This window comes from Triticum dicoccoides, chromosome 1A (assembly GCF_002162155.2).
Source record: "Triticum dicoccoides isolate Atlit2015 ecotype Zavitan chromosome 1A, WEW_v2.0, whole genome shotgun sequence".
In the NCBI taxonomy this organism is placed as follows: domain Eukaryota; kingdom Viridiplantae; phylum Streptophyta; class Magnoliopsida; order Poales; family Poaceae; genus Triticum; species Triticum dicoccoides.
Window position 1 is genome coordinate 346,505,704 of NC_041380.1, and position 18,478 is coordinate 346,524,181.

At 50.1% G+C, this 18,478-nt stretch overlaps 3 protein-coding genes across 4 annotated transcripts in view; all 3 read left to right on the forward strand.

Annotated features, from left to right (window-relative positions):
• The first annotated feature begins 7,978 nt into the window (after positions 1 to 7,978).
• Positions 7,979 to 9,323, forward strand: LOC119287916 (probable RNA-binding protein 18). The gene is made up of 5 exons (XM_037567558.1): positions 7,979 to 8,045; positions 8,335 to 8,402; positions 8,485 to 8,558; positions 8,640 to 8,766; positions 8,849 to 9,323. Exons 2-5 carry the CDS (start codon positions 8,400 to 8,402, stop codon positions 9,146 to 9,148), a joined length of 504 nt encoding a protein of 167 aa, XP_037423455.1. The 5' UTR covers positions 7,979 to 8,045; positions 8,335 to 8,399; the 3' UTR covers positions 9,149 to 9,323.
• Positions 9,324 to 13,106: 3,783 nt separating this feature from the next.
• On the forward strand, positions 13,107 to 14,206 carry LOC119288001 (probable membrane-associated kinase regulator 6). Its single transcript, XM_037567649.1, has one exon. The coding sequence runs from the start codon at positions 13,273 to 13,275 to the stop codon at positions 13,963 to 13,965; it is 693 nt and encodes a 230-aa protein (XP_037423546.1). The 5' UTR covers positions 13,107 to 13,272; the 3' UTR covers positions 13,966 to 14,206.
• Positions 14,207 to 17,591: 3,385 nt separating this feature from the next.
• Positions 17,592 to 18,478, forward strand: part of LOC119272096 (uncharacterized GPI-anchored protein At1g61900-like) — a 4,640-nt gene continuing 3,753 nt past the window's right edge. The window contains exon 1 of one of the 2 annotated variants that reach the window (XM_037553688.1): positions 17,592 to 17,793. The gene's annotated coding sequence lies outside the window, so the exon portion shown is untranslated. The remainder of the gene's footprint in view (positions 17,794 to 18,478) is intronic. The other variant, XM_037553684.1, reaches the window with a different exon arrangement.

An 18,478-nucleotide genomic window follows, 5' to 3' on the forward strand; every position in this document is an offset into this window, starting at 1 on the left:
CCGAGTGGAGAGCAATCCTCCCACTCGGGGGCTTAGCTGCAGTCCAGTACTCGCCTAAGTCCTCCCACTTAGAGACTTAGCTGCAGTCAGGCACTCGCCTAAGTTTGAAAAAAATCCTCCCAAGTGGAGAGAAATCCTCCCACTCGGGGGCTTAGCTGCAGTCCAGTACTCGCCTAGGTTCTCTCACTAGGAGACTTAGCTGCAGTCCGGCACTCGCCTAAGTTTGAAAAAAAATCCTACCGAGTGGAGAGCGATCCTCCCACTCGGGGGCTTAGCTGCAGTCCAGTACTCGCCTAAGTACGAAACACATCTCAATCCTCAAGGACGACGAGGGGCGGGTCGACTGCCGCCTTCTCCTGGAGAGCTTCGCCACAAATACAAGACATGGGTCGACTGCTTCCCTCTCCTTTGAAACTGCGCTGCGAGTGCAAAAGTTGTCTCGAATGAAGAATGGGTTCACTCAGCAGGAGATTCATAAAGATATTCAATGGTAAACCAAGTTGAGATAAATTCTAAAGGTTCCAGACCACAGATCGAAGTACTCGGGCATGCAGCCCGAAAAAGTTTAACGGTTACAAAAACCACTCGGCATTCTGAGGCAAATTTAAGGTGGGACATAAGAGTTTGTTCACTCCGCGGGAGGAGGGCTGGCAGGCTCGACGAACTCATCCAGGTCGACGCCGTCGGCTATCCGAGTGGCTGCAGCAATGAAAGTCTCCATAAAGGTTCGGAAGTCATGCTTCTGGGTGTTGGCGACCTTGATTGCTGCCAGCTTGTCTTGTCGCACCTCCTTGCAGTGGACACGAACCAAGGACAGAGCCACATCAGCGCCACACCAAGCAGAAGACTTCTTCCACTCCTGCACTCGGTCAGGAATTCCGTTAAGTCGAGTCATCAGAGACTCGAGATCGTTTTGGAGCGTAGCCTCTGGCCAAAGTGCCGGGTCGATCCGTGACATGGCGACCTTCAGTCAAGCCAAGTAGTCCACGGCACTGTCGATGCGAGATTCCAGTCGGAGCAGATTCATGGCAGTTTCATCTTTCACGGGAGAGTTGATTGGATCCAAACCTGGTTCGATCCGCCCAGTCTCCTCTTCAAAGTTCTGGCAAAACTCTGCATTCACGATCCAAGGATAAGTCAATTTTCATACACTGAGTCGACACAAAAAAACACCAATCGGAACTGAATGTGCACCTTCAAGCTTGATGTACAACTTCTTGGCGAGGCTCCTCAAGTAGCTCTCTAGATCGTCCCTCCCGCGAGTGATGCCTTCCATCTTTTCGTTCAGGTTGAGGTTATCCTTCTTCCAACGTGTACACTCCTTGTTGGCTTCATTCAGAGCGGTCTTCAGCCTGGTATTCTCTTCTTCTAACTGGCCGACCGAAGCCAGCTTCTGTTCGGCCAGAGCAGTCTTGTCGTCAGCCTCCTTACGGGCAGCAGCCAAGTCCTGATCCTTCTTCGCCAGAGCTTCTCTCAGTTTTTCTGCAAAGAAATGATGATTGATTCGGAAATAGCAGAAGGGTACTCAAGCCTAAAAACTAACCAGTCGACAAAATCGTCTTACCTACGGCGCCGTCTCTGACCTTTTGCAGCTCTGTCCTGGCCAGCTCCAAATCAAGGTTCAGTTGAATCTGCTACTTCTCCAGGTCAGCAAAGCGAGCTCCAAGATCGTAAGATTTCTGAAATCAAAGGGGAGAAGTTATCGTTACAGCAAAACAACAACAACAACAAAGGCAATAAATACTAAGACTACGGTCGACTACCAGCAGTCCACCATAGTCTCGAGGACTACACCCAGTGGGTGCACTTAGCGTGCCCCCACCGGTTCTGATCCCACTCGATCGGCCCGCCGAAGTCGAGTTCAAAAACAAAGAGAGAAAGAAAGTAGAACTCAGACTACAGTCGACTGCCAGTAGTCCACCATAGTCTCGGGGACTACACCCAGTGGGTGCACTTAGCGTGCCCTCACCGGTTCTGATCCCACTCGACCGGCCCGCCGAAGTCGAGTGGAAGAGACAAACTACCAGTTTGGTTTATACATTCGGCAAAATACAAAGACTACAGTCGACTGCCAGCAGTCCACCGTAGTCTCCACTAGTCCAAAACTTCAATCGACGCACCCAGTGGGTATACAGACGCAAAGATTTTCGGAAAGAATCTTCAGATAGCCGACTAACCTAAACGTTGCTCTAGAGAGCCGAGCTGGCATCATAGGCGGCTTGGCTGGCGTCCCGCACCATCTTCATCTTCTCCATCATAATGCCCGCCTGGCATATGGCTTCCCTAGCAGCATTCACCTCATCCTCTGGGACATGATGGGTCGCAAAAACTGAAGGCGGGTCGACAGGGGCCTGAGCAGTCGAAGAAGAAGGCAAGGCACTCGACAGGGGCTCCGCGAAGGTAACAGAACCCCGATTGACGTCACCAGTGTCCTGAATGACTGGTTCCGCCCTCGGCGTCGACTGTAGCGCCTCACTTGCAGGAGCTCTCCTACTCTTCCTCGTCAAAGACCTCTCGGGCTCTTCATCATCATCAGGGAGGTCAATAATGTTGGGAGCTGTGCAAAGTTCAAATTGCCAAAATCACGTCACCCAATGATGCACGATATAGTTGAATCGACCAAAGAAAGATAGTATGGCGGAAATCATACCTGGATTAGAAGTGACCGCATCCTCCATCACCTCATCATCATCCCTGTAAGCTGAGGTCCCGGAAGTGGCAGCGCTAACAATTCCAAAGTTCGTCCAGTTAAAACAAGAAAAACAAACAACGCAGAGCGTCGAGTGAATACAAGGAGAGACACTCACGCGGAGGCGACAGGGATATCGATCTTGATCTTTGGCAGCGCCTTCCGAGTCTTCGGCTCTGCAACTTTGGGGTGCTTTGGCGCCTTCTCAGTCGGGGTTGGTGAAGAGACCCGAGGACGCTTCGAAGACTGGCCAGCCTGAGCAGTTGCCTTGTCGCGGGCACTCGGCCGTTCTTGGTCAAGCTTGGATCGTCTCTCTATGCGAGGAGGCGACTCGACTTCTTCCCCATCACCTGAGTCGTCACTTCCACCATCCCCTTCACCATCAGAAGTCCACTCGCCATTTTCTCCACCACTTGCCTCGCCTTCCAGAGCTTGCTCTTGCTCCCCGTTGGGCATCGAATACATTTCAGTAATGGCCTGAAAGAAAGCAGGGAGAACAAAGTCAGTCGACGCAATACAGACAGCTGCGCGAGTGAATTCGGATTACAAGCAAAACTCAGAATCAGACCTGCTCTGGTGCACGCGACTGGTTGAATGGGGGAACTCTCCTGGCTCCTCTGGGATTGTCCTTGTTCCCGGTAATGCTCGACAGCCACTTCTCCAGCGTGTCGTCATCGACCTCCTCCGGGTAGATCCGAGTGGAGTCTTCTAGACCTGAATACATCCACATCGGGTGGTCTCGGGCTTGGAGAGGCTGGATGCGCCGCTGAAGGAAGACCTCCAAGAGATCCATACCAGTGACCCCGTCACGAATGAGCTGGACCACTCGGTTGACCAACACCTTCACGTGCGCCTTCTCCTCCGGGAGCACCTTCAAAGGGGAGGGTTTTTCCACTCGGTCCATGGTAAAGGGAGGGAGGCCAGTCGATTGCCCTGGCGTCGACTGGTCTTTGCAGTAGAACCAGGTCGACTGCCATCCGCGAACTGAATCGGGAAGAATCATGGCCGGAAAGGAGCTTTTTCCCCTCGTCTGGATGCCAAACCCCCACACATCTGGATCACTTGGGTCCTCTCGTCACTCGGATTAGCCTTTTTCACTGTCTGGGAGCGACAAGTGAAAATATGCTTGAAAAGACCCCAGTGAGGTCGACAACCCAAGAAGTTCTCACACAAGGAAATGAACGCGGCAAGATAAACGATTGAGTTGGGGGTAAAATGGTGGAGTTGAGCCCCAAAGAAGTTCAGAAACCCTCGGAAGAAAGGATGAGGAGGTAAGGAAAACCCACGGTCGACGTGGGTGGCAAGAAGAACGCGCTCACCCTCCCGGGGTTGCGGCTCGGATTCCTTCCCCGGAAGCCACGCCGAGTCGTAGGGGATCAGCCCTCCCTCGGCCAGGTCATCGAGGTCTTCTTGGGAGATCCTCGAGTGGATCCAGTCGCCCTGGATCCAACCCTTCGGCAGGCTAGTCCGCGAGGAAGATCCGCCCCGGCTCGTCGCCTTCCCCTTTGACCTCGCCGTCGCCTTCTTTGCCCGCTCCAGAGCCGCAGTCTTCTCCTTCACCATTGTCGCCGATGAGACGCGTGTGGCGCGGTGGCGCTGGAGCGAGAGCGAGCGCAGAGAAGAGGCGTGAGGAGGAGAAGAGATAATGGGGCGCACTGTTCGGGAGACTCCAGTCCAACGCCTTATATGAGGCCGCTTCCGAGTGGCTGACAGGTAGGCCCAGATGGCTCTGTCAAAACCCGTAACGACCGCACGGGCGATACGTGGTGAAAAGGTGGCACGGGGATCGAGGCGGCTCCGCTCTATCTCGTCCGATTACTGTGGCCTCCCCCGTCCCGCGCGCTTCCCAAAATTCGGATCCCACTAAATCCGCGGGCAGCAAATAACTTGTCAGACCAAAGATCTCCTCCGCACCGTCACTCGGAGCCTTACAAGTAAAGAAACTCACTCGGCGAAGAATTAAGAATGGATCAAGGCGACTGAAAAGGGAGTTGCTGTCATCACTCAGGTCCGTTGATCCGAAACAAGATATGCTCACGACATAGAAAACGAGTCGGAGAAGTCCTCAACTCCTTCCCCACTCAAACCTCGATCCATTCGGGGGCTAATGATGAAGCTATGTACCTAGGGTAGGGTCACGGACCTGTCCTAACTGCCCTACCCAAGGACACCTCTAGAATAAATCACCTTTCAATCGACTTGGAGGTGTTCCACTCGACAGACTCGAAGACATTCGACCAAGAAGCAATTACTCGACCAAGATCCAACCACTCGACGGCCAGGAGACCTAAAGTCACTCCACACGCTAACGGTCGGTCATTAAGTAGCTTTTATGATCATCATAGCACTTTATTACTAGCGTTATCAGTAACGCCCTACCTTAATGTACATTGAACCCTTCGTAACGTGGGTTGGCCGGGGTCCTGGCGCACTCTATATAAGCCACCCCCTCCTCCGAGACAAGGGTTCGCACCTCTGTAACTCATACACACATAATCCAGTCGACCGCCTCCGGGCTCTGAGACGTAGGGATTTTACTTCTTCCAAGAAGGGCCTGAACTCGTAAACCTTGCGTCCTTACAACCTCTCCATAGCTAAGACCTCGCCTCTCCATACTTACCCCCCTACATCACTGTCAGAGTTAGAACCACGACAACGCCCGCAGAGCTGGCACCGCACGGGCCGCCACCCGAGGATGGCGCAGGGGGGTTGGCGACCCGGGCATGCGACGAAGGCGCAGGGGGGCGCTGGCCACGCGATGCCCAAAAGGCCGCTAGCTGGTCGGCGATGGTGGTAACGGAGCGGCGAGCTTCGATGCGTTGCTCGGTGAAGAGCAAACGAGAGAAGAGCTCGTGCGGAGGAAGCGGCGGCTTGGCGTTGTGGACGGCCTCGGCAAGGTTGTCGTAGTCGGCATCGAGACCCTTAATAACGTAGCCGGTGAACTCCTCGTCACTCAGCGGTCGACCGATAGAGGTCAATGTATCCGCCAAGACCTTGATTTTGTTAAAGTATGTTGTGACAGATGAGTCCAGTTTCTTGATATCATCAAGCTTGCTGCGAAGAGCCATGGAGTGGGCGGTGGAGGTCTGTGCAAATGCATGCTCCAAAGTCGTCCACGCATCCAAGGAGGAGGCAGCAAAGAGGCAAAGACCAGCAACCCCGTCGTCGAGGGAACCCTGGATGGCGGAGAGGATCGCTTGGTCTTGCTGCACCCACACACGGTGCGTCGGGTTGATGGCTGGGCCATGGACGGTGGGAATAACCTGCGGCGGACACGGCAGAGAGCCATCAACGTAGCCAAGGAGGGAGCGGCTGCGGAGCAGCGGTAGAACCTTGGCGCGCCAAAACAAATAGTTGTCCGGCGTGAGGCGAGTCGTGATGAGGTTGTCGAAGTGGAACGTGCCGGAGATCATGGCGGCGTCGGTGGTAGCAACAACGGGAGCCGCAGGGGCTTCGGGTGCCACACCCGCGGGCTGATCATGGGAGGCCCCCGAGGTCGCCGACATAATGGCGAGTGTCGGGGACGAGCCAGCAGTGGCCGCAGGTGGCGCCAGCATCGCGGCGGTGGAGAACGCCATCGTCGACGGCGCGGGAGACGGCGGGATCGGAGCCGAGAACAACGAACCAACGGCGATGGTGCCGAAGACTTGGGGCCGCGGCGTCGCACCACCGTGGGCGGGAAGGTTGAGAAGGGCGGCCAGCGTCGCGGGGATGGCCCTGGAGCTGGCGGAACCGGAGGCGGAAGCGGTCATGGTAGCTGCGGCGGCAGCAGCCCTAGGGTTTGGGGCACGGCAGCAGCGGCGGTTGAGGTAGAGTTGTCGTAGGTCCTAGGTTTAGGCTGATACCATGTTAAACGTAGGATTTATGGGAATTGGCTCAACCCTCTAGGGGTGGCTATCACATATATTTATAAGGTTACACAATATACAGATTACACAGTTGGGCTACGCTACAAAGTCTAACAGCCTATAACGCATTTCGTGTCAAGCAGGAGAAACTGTAGCCCGCGACAGGCTACGTATTCTAGGTTAATGATGGGGCTTTGCAGGACGATATCGCATTTCCCCACGCGATAAGAGGGGGCAACTCATCAGACTGACACCACTACATAGAGCCACCTTTTTTACTATGGTTCTGGCACCATGACAAAAGTTGCACTCTCCGCTAGCTACCATACGCTGACGTTTTGAGCTCAGAACAACGTCCACGATCAGGTGTATCTCTTGACCGGAGATACTGAGGATTTAGGCAATGATTTACTTGCCACTCTGGGCAAGCTCTAAGGCGAACACAGGAGCAACGACATTTACTTTTTTTACTTAAAGGGCCACAAACTCAATATAAGGACAGGATCGTGGGCATTACAAGGAGACCGCTCCCAAACACTTCAAAAGCTAGGAAGAACTGCGTGCACTTAACTTAAGCTTGTAGTTTATTTGTTCATCATACATCAAACACACGTAAAGCAGGAGTAGCGTATTACATCTATGGGTGCCCTAAATCTGGGTAACTGCTAGGTGTAAGGAAGCTGTGAGAATGTATGAGCATTTTAGCCCTTGACCGAACAACTAAAGGGGGTCTCCACTGATCTCGACGATCACATGTCGACAAGTGGGATCACTCTCTTATATATACGAAATTATGCAATTATTTTAAAAAGAAAACAAAATGAGAAAAAAAACGCGAAAAAAAAGAGCCGAAGAAAAAACACTAAGGCCTACTTTGGTTTATAGGATAGGAATTTTATAGGAATAGGAAAAACATAGGAAGTGAGATGACATGCATCTCATTTCCTATAAAGAAAGAGATGTCATTTGGTGCATAGGATAGGATTTTTTTCCATTGAGTCTAGGCTAATGTTTTTTTTCCTTCAAAATGTGAAGGATTGATTCCTATCCTACATAGGAATAGGAATCCATTCCTATAAACCAAAGGGCTTCAAAGAAATTTTTCCGTTGCAAATCCTATCCTATAGAGTTCCTACAAAATTCCTACAAACCAAAGGAGGCCTAAGAACCGAGTTTCTGGGGAAACCAAACAGAAAACCGCAGGAAAGCTGAGACCAGAAGGGAAAAAACGACGGAAAACCGGCTTAGCCCGCCCGCTGCGGGGCCGGCCCACGTCGGGGGCGAGCAGCGGCATTTGCGGCTTGGCCCAGCTACAGATGACCCAAACCCGATCACTCCCCGTTTGCTGTACAGTTGTTCTGCTCCGTTCTGGAAAAGAAAAAACTGTTCCGGTCCGCCGCCGCCGCCCCGCCCGCCCGCCCGCCCCGTGCTTCATCGGCTCATCGCTGCGCGAATTCTTCGCCGGAGCAACGCGGTCCCTGCACGCTCTCATCGCCCCCGCGCTGCCGGTAAGCTCTTCCGGCTTGCCCGCCCGGCCTCCCGCCTATCTCGGTCCCCAGTTCTCGCGCTCTCTGTCCAGATAGATCTAGACCTCACGCGGGCACTCTTCGCGCACGCTCTGATGTTGGTAGTTCGATGTTAGTAATCGCGACCAGCGAATCCTGTAGGCGATACCTATATCTGGGTGCATGTCTGATGTTTGCGGTACTGTAGAGAATCTGTTCTAAGAGTACATACCGCTCTGGTAAATTGACCGAATTCGCGCATCTGATTGGATGTCCTCTTTGCTCTCTGCAGCCGAAGATCCATTTTCTGAAATTGGCGCTGAATCGTGTACACAACGATTTCTTCTTCAAGTGGCAATGGTAAGTGAGTCTTGATTAGAAAGGGGCTACAGGTGATTGTGCAGCATGTCTACAGGTTGTGTTTAACCAACTTATTTTGCAGGATCCCAAGGGTCTTGACAGCGATAAGTCGGCGAGTAGGCTCTATGTGGGCAATCTGGATTTCAGGATATCAGAGTGAGTTTTTCTCTAGCGCATCTTCCTTCCAAGGTCGGCCTGGTGTTATGTGTAATCCAACATTATAGTGTGATTCTCCAGGTCTGACGTTATCAAGATGTTTTCCCCCTATGGAAAGATCATAGCTGAGGATTTCCTGTTGCATACGCGTGGCCCGAAGCGAGGCGAGCCTCGTGGTTATGCCTTTGTTCAGTACACTACCAAAGAGGTACGAGTAATATTCATTACTTGTTGCAAACATTGATGGGTCCTGGTAATTCTCACCTTTGCCACCTGAAGTGAGCATGCAGGAAGCTCAGTTGGCAAAGGAGAAGATGAATGGCAAGTTGGTCTGTGGACGTCCTGTGGTGGTTCACCTGGCGAGCGAGAAGTGCTTCCTAGATTCCGGTAATTCACAAAGAGCGCTGAAAGATAAGAAACTGGCAGGTGGTTCAGGAAGCAAATCAGCACAAACTGATCGTGCTGCAAAGATATCTGCGATAAAAAACAAGTTGAAGTCTCTGGAGAATGATGGCTGTAGCACAAAGAGACCAAGACTTAACCCAGATGACTTGAAAAGCACTGGAGAACAATCTGATAAGAAGCTTTGAAGTGAACTTAGTCAGCGCATGTGAACAGTGCCCTATTATGTTGGTTGCAGTTGTAATACTCTAGCTTTATTAAGTTAGACAGACTAAAGGTGTAACATTTCACAGTTCACTGGATTTGTACAACAGTTTGCACTAATCACCATTGCCAAGTAACAGTTAAGTCTTAATGGAGAAACCATTTTCCAATCTAGTTATCTAGCTAATGCTGGTCTATGCAGCTGATCTTCAGCCCACCCCATATACTTGCCCAACTGAATCGTGTCACAGTTGGTTTATTCAGCTCTTCTGAAATTGGAAGGTCACTTGCCTCTGAAATCATGTGGCGTAAAAGATCATTTTATGTTGTTACATCCTGGAGTTGAATAGGATGCATTTTGGATGTTTTTTTATGTTGTCACCAACCATACATGGCAATTTTGTTTTTCACTTTGTGCAAACTGATTCTGGTGGTAAGAAATGTGGTGCTGTCACTGCTTTGTAAGATTGGAACCCTCTTAGTCAAGGGGATTTTCTCCAAATGGGCATGTATCAGTACCAGTGCAGTGCTTACATTTATACACTAGAAAGTAGAACAGTATATACATTATACAGCAAGGATTGAATAACCATTTCGTTTTAATAAGCCATTTTGCTGTGATATCTCTGAATTTACTTAGATTTAAGAAACTCTAGAAAAATTTCATAATTGCTCAACGATCTGTTATATGTGATCTCTGTCAGCATTGTAAGCATCAGGCTTTTACTCATCTGTTGTCTCAACTAGAATATCTACATGGTTATTCCAGTATATTTGGGGAGTAGCATCTGATGAAATCTCATCTATGCCTATTTCGACTTCAGTGCTATTTATCCGTCTTACAATCTTGGAAGTGCACTTAGTTGGAAACATGCAAGTAACATTTACTTTTATTTATTTATGTTGCTATTTGAGTTAGTTTGCTGCCTGGACATCGTGCCAGCTCTAGCATCCATGTATATGATTTCTTGAGGGTCATTATTCTGAATAGTGAATACTAATGCAAGGTACTTGAGTAAATGTTCTGCAAATCTTTGCTCCTGGAAAAGCTAGGATTTGTGGGGACAGAATGTACTCGATTGCTCGACGAAGTATGACAACAAGCTCAGAATCTGTCATATATCACGAATTTACATGGCTGCCTGGTCGGCACAATTCATATGTAGTTGTTCTGTCCAATTTGTTGTCAAGTTTTGGAACACGGATCAGTGGCGAACCAGCATCAGTAGTCATTCATGTCTCCAAACCTTAGGTGTCATTTTTGCATTGCCTACCATAAAGTCATGTAGATAGCTGCCGGATGCTGCAAGTCTCACATCTCGTGGCATATTTGTTGTGCTAGAGCACATAATGGCGTCATCGTCGAATTATTCACTTTGTCGGTTTCTTGTTTTGTTCTTATTACAGAAGTACTTTTTGAAAGTTTGCTAAGATGCCATTGCACAGGCTTTAGTGTAGAAATCAAAGGCTGAGAATATGACGGTATCACCCTGTTTTCCTACTTGATCATTATCACCTATTTAATCATTACAATGGGGATGCATCATACATTGTACTCCCTCTGTAAAGAAATATAATAGTGATCTAAATGCTCTTATATTTCTTTTAGGGAGGGAGTATTACATATGCTAGAAGTTGTCGTCGACACCTTTTCTTCTTCATTTAGAGGCTACTTTTATACTGCTCAGGTTTCGTTACAGTTTTTGACTTGTCGTCAGTCATTAAATCCCATTTAGAGAATATGACGTGTCGTCACTCATTACATGTTATGTCACTATGTTAGTTTTCCTACTTGATCATTATTACACCTATTTAATCATTACAATGGGGATGCCTTATACATGTTGTATTAGATGTGTTGTTTTCTTCTTCATTTAGAGACTCCTTGTATTCTGCTCAGCTTTCATAACAGTTACCATGGGTACTCCGTCTTTAAAATTGTTTAGGATTGTATTTGCCAACTGGGATGCTTGTAGTAAGTAAACAACATCGGTCTCTACTCTACTGTTAAACCAACATAGTCCACAGCTGGGATGCTTAGGAAACAGTAAGCGTTCAACTTATGTTATCCATCCATAAAATTTCCCCTTACCTAAAAGAGTACAATCTGGTATTTCAAGAAAGTAAGGAGCTCTTCAACTTATGTTATCCATCCATATAATTTCCACAAAACGTGCAATGATTTCTGAGCAGGCGCAAAGTCCACACATGTTCCAGCCCGAAGCATAAACAAAGCGTCAAAGAACAACAAATCGTCAAAGACAATATATACAGTAGTAGATCTCCTGGACCAAGTATCTCCTTTAATCATGGGCAGAAATGCTTTTCAGCCTTCTTCTCCACACCTTTCTTTAACAGCTCAGTTTCCAACAAGGGTCTCTTTGTGGCGCGACGGCGCACACATCATGCAGACAGACACGCACCAAACTGTACATTCAGGCCGGTTTGGTTCCTTCTGGCTCCGGGGCAGCCTAGACCTGCACACCTTTAGTCCATCACATCACATCACAAAATACTCTACGCTTAATCATCACGCTGGGTTCGCCATGTGGTTTTTGTTTCACCGACTGAGCTCGCCGCTGAATAACAAAATGGCACACCGTACGCCATCGGACCGTTGTCCCCCGCCTCTTTTGAGGGCGTTGAGCTTTGTTCTTCTTCTGTCTCAGGACCAGGTTCGTGGGACGCCATCGAAAGCTCCCTTGAGAATCTGTGCTTGCTTCCCCCGTCAGCCTACACGTCTCATGCTCCGTGGTTTGAATATTGCAGGGCGGTACTCGGCCGAGGCGACATGAGGAGGATCACTGGGGCGAGCTCGCATGTGAAGGCCAATGGCTCCTGCCTCTTGGTTGGTTGGTGGGTTTCTGTCATGTTTGCTCGGAAAGAAAACCATAGAATATTTCCCCCAAAATTGTTAGTGGTAGATAGTGTTAACAGATTGTTCGCACTTGGTTAGATTTATGGTCTGAAAACATTGAGCATTGTTCCATGTAGATTCTGGAACTAGCTAGCTCGACCGCATATGGCAACATGTTAGGGAGATGCTCTCCTCTCTGCGGGAACACTCTTTTGTCCCGATTACCTCACCCACCCGACTAATCCCCTATTATTGCTGGCTGCATCCAAGAGCTTGTCTTTGACAGGTCTTTTGGGACTGAAATAGATATAACATTCATTTTGTTATTTGTCTTTCCCACTGCAAGGTCTGCAGCACGACAAGTGTCAACACAGAGTAGTACAGTACATGGCACACAAATGTAAGATGTTCTAACTTTTTTTCTAAATCGGATGTATATCGTCATGTTTTAGTGTATTTGTTCACTCATTTTGATCCGTATGCAGTTTATATTGAAATATTATTAAAAACATCTTATATTTGTGAGCGGAGGTAGGGTAACAGGATTTGCAAATGACGAAATTTAGAGCAACCTACGTGTGACACGTCCTTACAGTTTGGTCGGTGTGTAGTTTTAGATGATGCAAATGCGAATGATGATCATCACTTTGGCCCTGTTTGGATTATGGGGTTAGAGCTAGTTTGGGTTAGTTGGAGGCTCAAATAATCCAAAAGTATCCAAACAGGGAGGGTTAGAGTGGGTTAGTTCTATCTAACCCAACTATCCCGATGGAGAGGTGCTTATTTGGGTTAGAGTGGGTTAGAAAATAACTCTAACTCTAACTGTGTTAGAGTATCCAAACAGGGCCAAGGTCTATATCCACTGTAGTACGATGCAAAATGTACAGTATAATTCTCGAGCATATTTGGATGAAATTTTGCAAAGGCAACAGTCTGCTCCGTGCCCTGGAACAGTGAAAGGCACTCCTACATGGTGTGGAATTGCAGGCCTTTTTTAGCCTCTCCGTTGGAACAGAAAAAGAAGGGGACACGGCACCAAACGCCTCGTTTCAGAGACGTCAACCGGTCTGCTTGTTTCTTCTCTTTTCCCACACAGCCACCCCCCTCGCCCGCCCTTATATTATCTTCCTCGCCGGGCCACTCACTTCCCGCGCTCGCCTCGGTTCCCACGCACGCAGCTACCTCTGAGTCCTCACTCACGCGCACACTGATCCAAGCCTCTCCCTCGCGCACCGTCAACTAGGTGCGTCTATGGAGGCCTCGCCGTCTCGCAGCGACAGCTTCTCCCGCGCGTGGCTGGGCTGCAGGGCGTCCATCGAGCGTCTCGACGCCGACGCCGACGCTGGGCTCGGGTGCTCCTTCAACAGCTCCACGCCCTTCATCGACATGGACCCCGCGGAGCTCTTCTCCATGCGGTGGACGTCCTCCGCCGCAGCGCCGGCGGACGATGACGAGGAGGCTGCCGAGTTCGACTTTGGCCAGCTGACGTGCGCCGGCGCGCAGTGCTTCTCCCCGCTGCTCGTCGGCGCCGGACAGCCCCTCCTCCCGTACGAGCCGAGCATCGTGTCCTACTCCTACACCAACGCGTCGTCGCCTGCTTTCTACTCCGCGCAGAGCACGCCGGCCTCCGCGGCCAGCTCGCGCCGTCGTGGCCAGCACGCGCCAGCGCCGCTGGTGGCGACGCGGAGGATACTGCTCCGGTACCTGCGCCTCCTGGCGCCGCTGTGCCGGAAGGTGAGGGCGCTGCCGGTGCGTGCGCTCGCGCCGCGGTCGTCGTCCAGGGCTGCCGCCTCCGCCGCGGCGACGTCGTCCCCGGCGCGGCAGTCCACGTCCAGCTACGTGAGCGCCACGGAGTACTGGTGCCACGGCCACGCCGACACCGCCGTCAGCGACGCCATCCTCTACTGCAAGAAATCCATCCAGGGACGGCAGGATGCCGTGTAGGCCGGCAAAAAGATCGGCTTCTAGTGTACATCCTATATGCATATGGCACTTGAGTGTATAGCGTATACGTTATGAAGAAAGTATGATGAAGTGTGCTCCAAGGTGGTTTAACCTTGTGAAGCATTTTGAACAAGCACGTACGTTAACCTTGTGATGAAGCTACCCGTCACTGTCACTGTGCCCATTGCTAAGGACGAGATTCGGTTCAAAGGAAATTGTTAAGGAAGATACGCACTTCTGTCCTCCCCTTCTAATTGCCATGATTATGTGCGTATTATATATGTTAATATGTATGCATGCATCAGGGCAGACAGACCCCATGCGTTAGGTCAACAAACATCAACTTAATTACTTGATTATTGTGATTCGTTTGAGCAAACTCATGTGTTTGCCCCGGCAAGACGCATTACTAAACTCATTCAAACCAGCTGTAGGCTGCTGATATCGATCAGGTCAAGCCGAACGACCATGTCCAAGTCGCCGAGTCAAACATATAGCTGCACAGTTGATTCGTTATCTTCTAGGTCGTCCAGTCAGCCAGGGTAAGACGTACTCCAGTCAGCCAGGAGTAAGACACATGTAGACCGTTCCATACGGACAATACGGTGCAATCTATCTCTGCAATCTTCCAAATGACAGTAGATACGCACAGGCATCGAACTTGCAGAGTAATATCATTGTGGCATGCAATTAGGCGGGAGAGAGAGAGAGAGAGAGAGAGGATACCCGACATGGACCGTTCACCGCCCATACATGGGCTACCCCTCCCGACATGCGCCGGCCGGGGCCAATAATGTGATCGGATGGAAACCGGGTTGTCGTATCTCCCCGGCTCCCGACCGGCGAGTCGGCGACAGCTCTCCAAGGGCACGTAGAACAGTCCGCCCGAGCGCTACCCATCAGAGACCGAGAGAGACAATGCGCATGTAAACGTGAACATTCCAGCAGCAACTTCGCCTCTCACGGTGCAAAAATAGAATGGACCCGTCGCCCGTGGGATGGTCCCGTGCGCATATATGGCCCAGCCAGGCCACGGCAGCGCCATAGAAGATTTCGTTATCGCCAAAAATCCGGTCGATTGAGTTCGGTCTCCAGCTGTAGTACATAATCGGTGTTAGTGACGGCTTGAGTGAAGTGCACGTCCTCTTGTATACTTATGAAGACATCTACACCTGTGATCAGTGGTGGTAATCATTTGGCTACGCCGGCCGGTGGGCTGGACTCGATCGGTCCATGGATCGCTTTGAAGTGTGTCGACCTGTATGTGTGCTAGTGCGATGGATTTTCTTTCGGGGGGGCAGACAGGCAGTTCGCCGTGCTTGGTATCTAGTGCCAAGGAGATCGGGGTGGATCGTGTCGTCGCAAGAGGCCAAGCGAGAGTGACGGCGCGGCGGGGGCCTGCGTGTATGGGTGTTGGGGATGCGTCGGTTCGGCCGGGACCAGCGGCCGCGCGCCCACATGGGGCGACGACGGGGGAGGGAGCGAGCGGTCGAAGACGAACGCCCCCGCAAGCCCGGGAGCTCGGCGACAGGACAAGGCGATCGCTGCCGTTGGCCACAGCCCACGCAGCCGGTGGTAGCTCGAGAGCACCCTCACAGTCATACACGTCCGTCCCGCCGGGTCGACGTACCCCCGCGGTTTGCTGGTGCTGCTGGCATCATGATAGTGTTCTCCGGATGTTGGTCGGGAGTCGTGACGGCGTACCTAGCTGGCTGCTAGCCCGACCCATTGCGTGCCGGTTATTGTTGTAGTACTCCTACGTCTTGCGTTCGTTACGGCTACAGTTTGGAGATGAAACGTCCAGTCGACCGGCTGATCCGCATCAACACCACGTCACGTCGGAACTAGTCGAGGCATACGGAGGCCATGGCACTATCTGGTACTCCCTCCGTTCCATAATGTAGTGCATATAGATTTTCTACAAAGTCAAACTTTATAAACTTTGACCAAGTTTATAGAGAAAACTATTTATATCTACAATACCAAATGTATATAATATGAAAGTATGTGTTGTGATGTATCTAAGCACACGTATTTGGTATTCTAGATGTATATGATTTTCTCTACAAACTCAGTCAAAGTTTATAAAGTTTGACTTCTAGAAAAATCTATATGCGCTACATTGTGGAACGGAGGGAGTAATGAACAATCTCGGCACTTCAAAAATTACTCCACGGTCCTAAACCATCGAACAACCACTACCGCCGTCGAAACGAGCTGTCGACGCTTCGTTGTCGCATCTTCTCTATCAGAGCCAGCTATACCTTGTCGAAAAGTCTTTGTGTACGTGTCCCCTTAGAGCCAGCTTCCTGGAACCGCAATCACAACCGTTGAACCTTTGAATCGTCCAGAACCATCTAACACTAGATATCACCCGCGCATGCGCACGGCGAGGAAATCTAACCTCCTGCCACAGCAAGGCAAAACCAAGGAGGATCAAAGCCTGAAAGTCCAGCTCAAGGAAGAAGCATCATCGTCCATTTGAACATCATCCCTTGCAAGGACTAAAAAACCCACCTGAACAACTAGTTGTAGCCGGGGCATCGGGATTGTCCTCCCTGTCCCAGCTGTTGGAGTGGCAAGCAGAGGGGGGACGAATCCATGGGCTTGCAGATGGAGCCTGGCGGAGATAAGTTCACATCAGCCAGGGGAACGAAAGGAAATGAGTGATGGAATTTCTACTTCACAATAATAATGAAAAAAAACTTGGGTAGATGTGTCAATCTCGATGAGGTTGGGGTATACCCTAATTTTCAAAATAAAATAAAATGAAACGAAGGGAGAAATTTTCTACAAAGTCGTTACAATCGTTCCTAAGAAGTTCGTCGGGGCATGTAGAAGAAAATTGATCACCAACCGATACATTGAGCGTTCCTCGTAGCAAAATGAACCAATCATGAGTGGCTCATCAAATGTCTTATCACCTTCTTTCGTGCGCTTAACCTCAGACCATTTTGCATTCTCCGATCTTCGCTTTTTCCTTTAAATGCATTCGTTCATTCTTTTTTTCCGAGGGGCATTCAATACACCCTATTTGCTTTATAAGAAGTTTGCAAACCTTTTGTTTTGAGGATTTTCTTAGTGGCCTTTTGAGGTGATCGTCACCAAAAAAAGTTAATCAAAAGAATTCATGAGAGCCCAAGCAATCTAAGCTCCACCTCGCTGCGGTATAATAATAACAAGAGTACTCTAATAATAATAGCGAAAATCTTTTGGGTTTCATCTTCAACAGCCCTCCTCCTTTACCCGGGCTTTGAATCGGTCATGATGAGACAACATAGGCGGAGTTGCTGCGGTATAATAATAAATAACAATTAAAAAAACTTACAGTGTGCAGCACGCATTCCCCCTTCATTTTTTATTTTTGTAGAACAAGTTTTTTGGGGTGTGCAGCAGTCGCACACATGGCCCAGCCCGACGCGCTTCAGGCCGGCCCACGTCTCGGCGGCAGGCCGTGAGCCCGTGACACGCCCGTATCGGCCACTGTCGCTCTCCTTCTCTCCTCTCTCTCTCTTCCACCGCACCGTGTGGGCGGGCGTGTACACACACTGACACACGAGACAGCCGCATCCCCTCACTCCACCACCTCACCTGCTGCTACTGCTCGCCAACCCTAATCCCCCCAGCTCGGCGCACTAGCGCTCGCCCCGCCCCACCCCGCCCCACCCCACTGCACCGCGCTCGCGGCCGGCGGCAAGCGGGGCGGACTCGCGCGCGCCGTCTCTCAGCTCCCGCCCCCGGCGGCGCGGCAACCAGGCCGCGGGCCCGGCGTTGAGGGGAAAGCCGGATCGGCACGCTTCAGATCCAGCGACGCCGAAGGGAACCGAGGTGAGGCGCTCGCTAGTGTGTTTAGGACGAGGTGCTCTCGGCGTAGTTTAATGCCTGGCCACCCGCACAGCAAATCTGCGGTTGTGTGTATGGCATTTACTTAGCATTTTCTTTTATTTTCTGGAATAGGGAGTAGAGGTAGGGGGAGTAACTTTTCCTGCTCTAAATCTGTGAAGTGATTAAATGCTGTCGAATTAGTGATGTTCCCAAGAATGCTTGCGAAATAGATGCTCCACAGTCGAGTTTCTCACGGAACAGCTATCTAGTACTCCCTCCGTTCCATAATGTAGTGCCTATAGATTTTTTGAGAAGTCAAACTTTACAAACTTTGACCAAGTTTGTAGAGAAAAATATTTATATTTACAATACCAAAAATATATAATGTGAAACTACATCTTATGATGAATCTAGTGATATATGTTTCGCACTCTAGATGTAAATATTTTTCTCCACAAACTTGGTCAAAGTTTGTGAGGTTTGACTTTAAAAAAAATCTATAGGCACTACATTATGGAACGGAGGGAGTACTACTATAGCAAAGAGCTAGGCAGCTAGTATCGTATGTGTTCACGCAAGGGTGGAGCTACTTAGGTGTACTCATGCTGGTCGGTTCTTCTAATTCAACTGCAAACAAATTGTTCCATATTGTGTAGCTCAAGCAAATGTTGTGATTTCTGCTTATGAT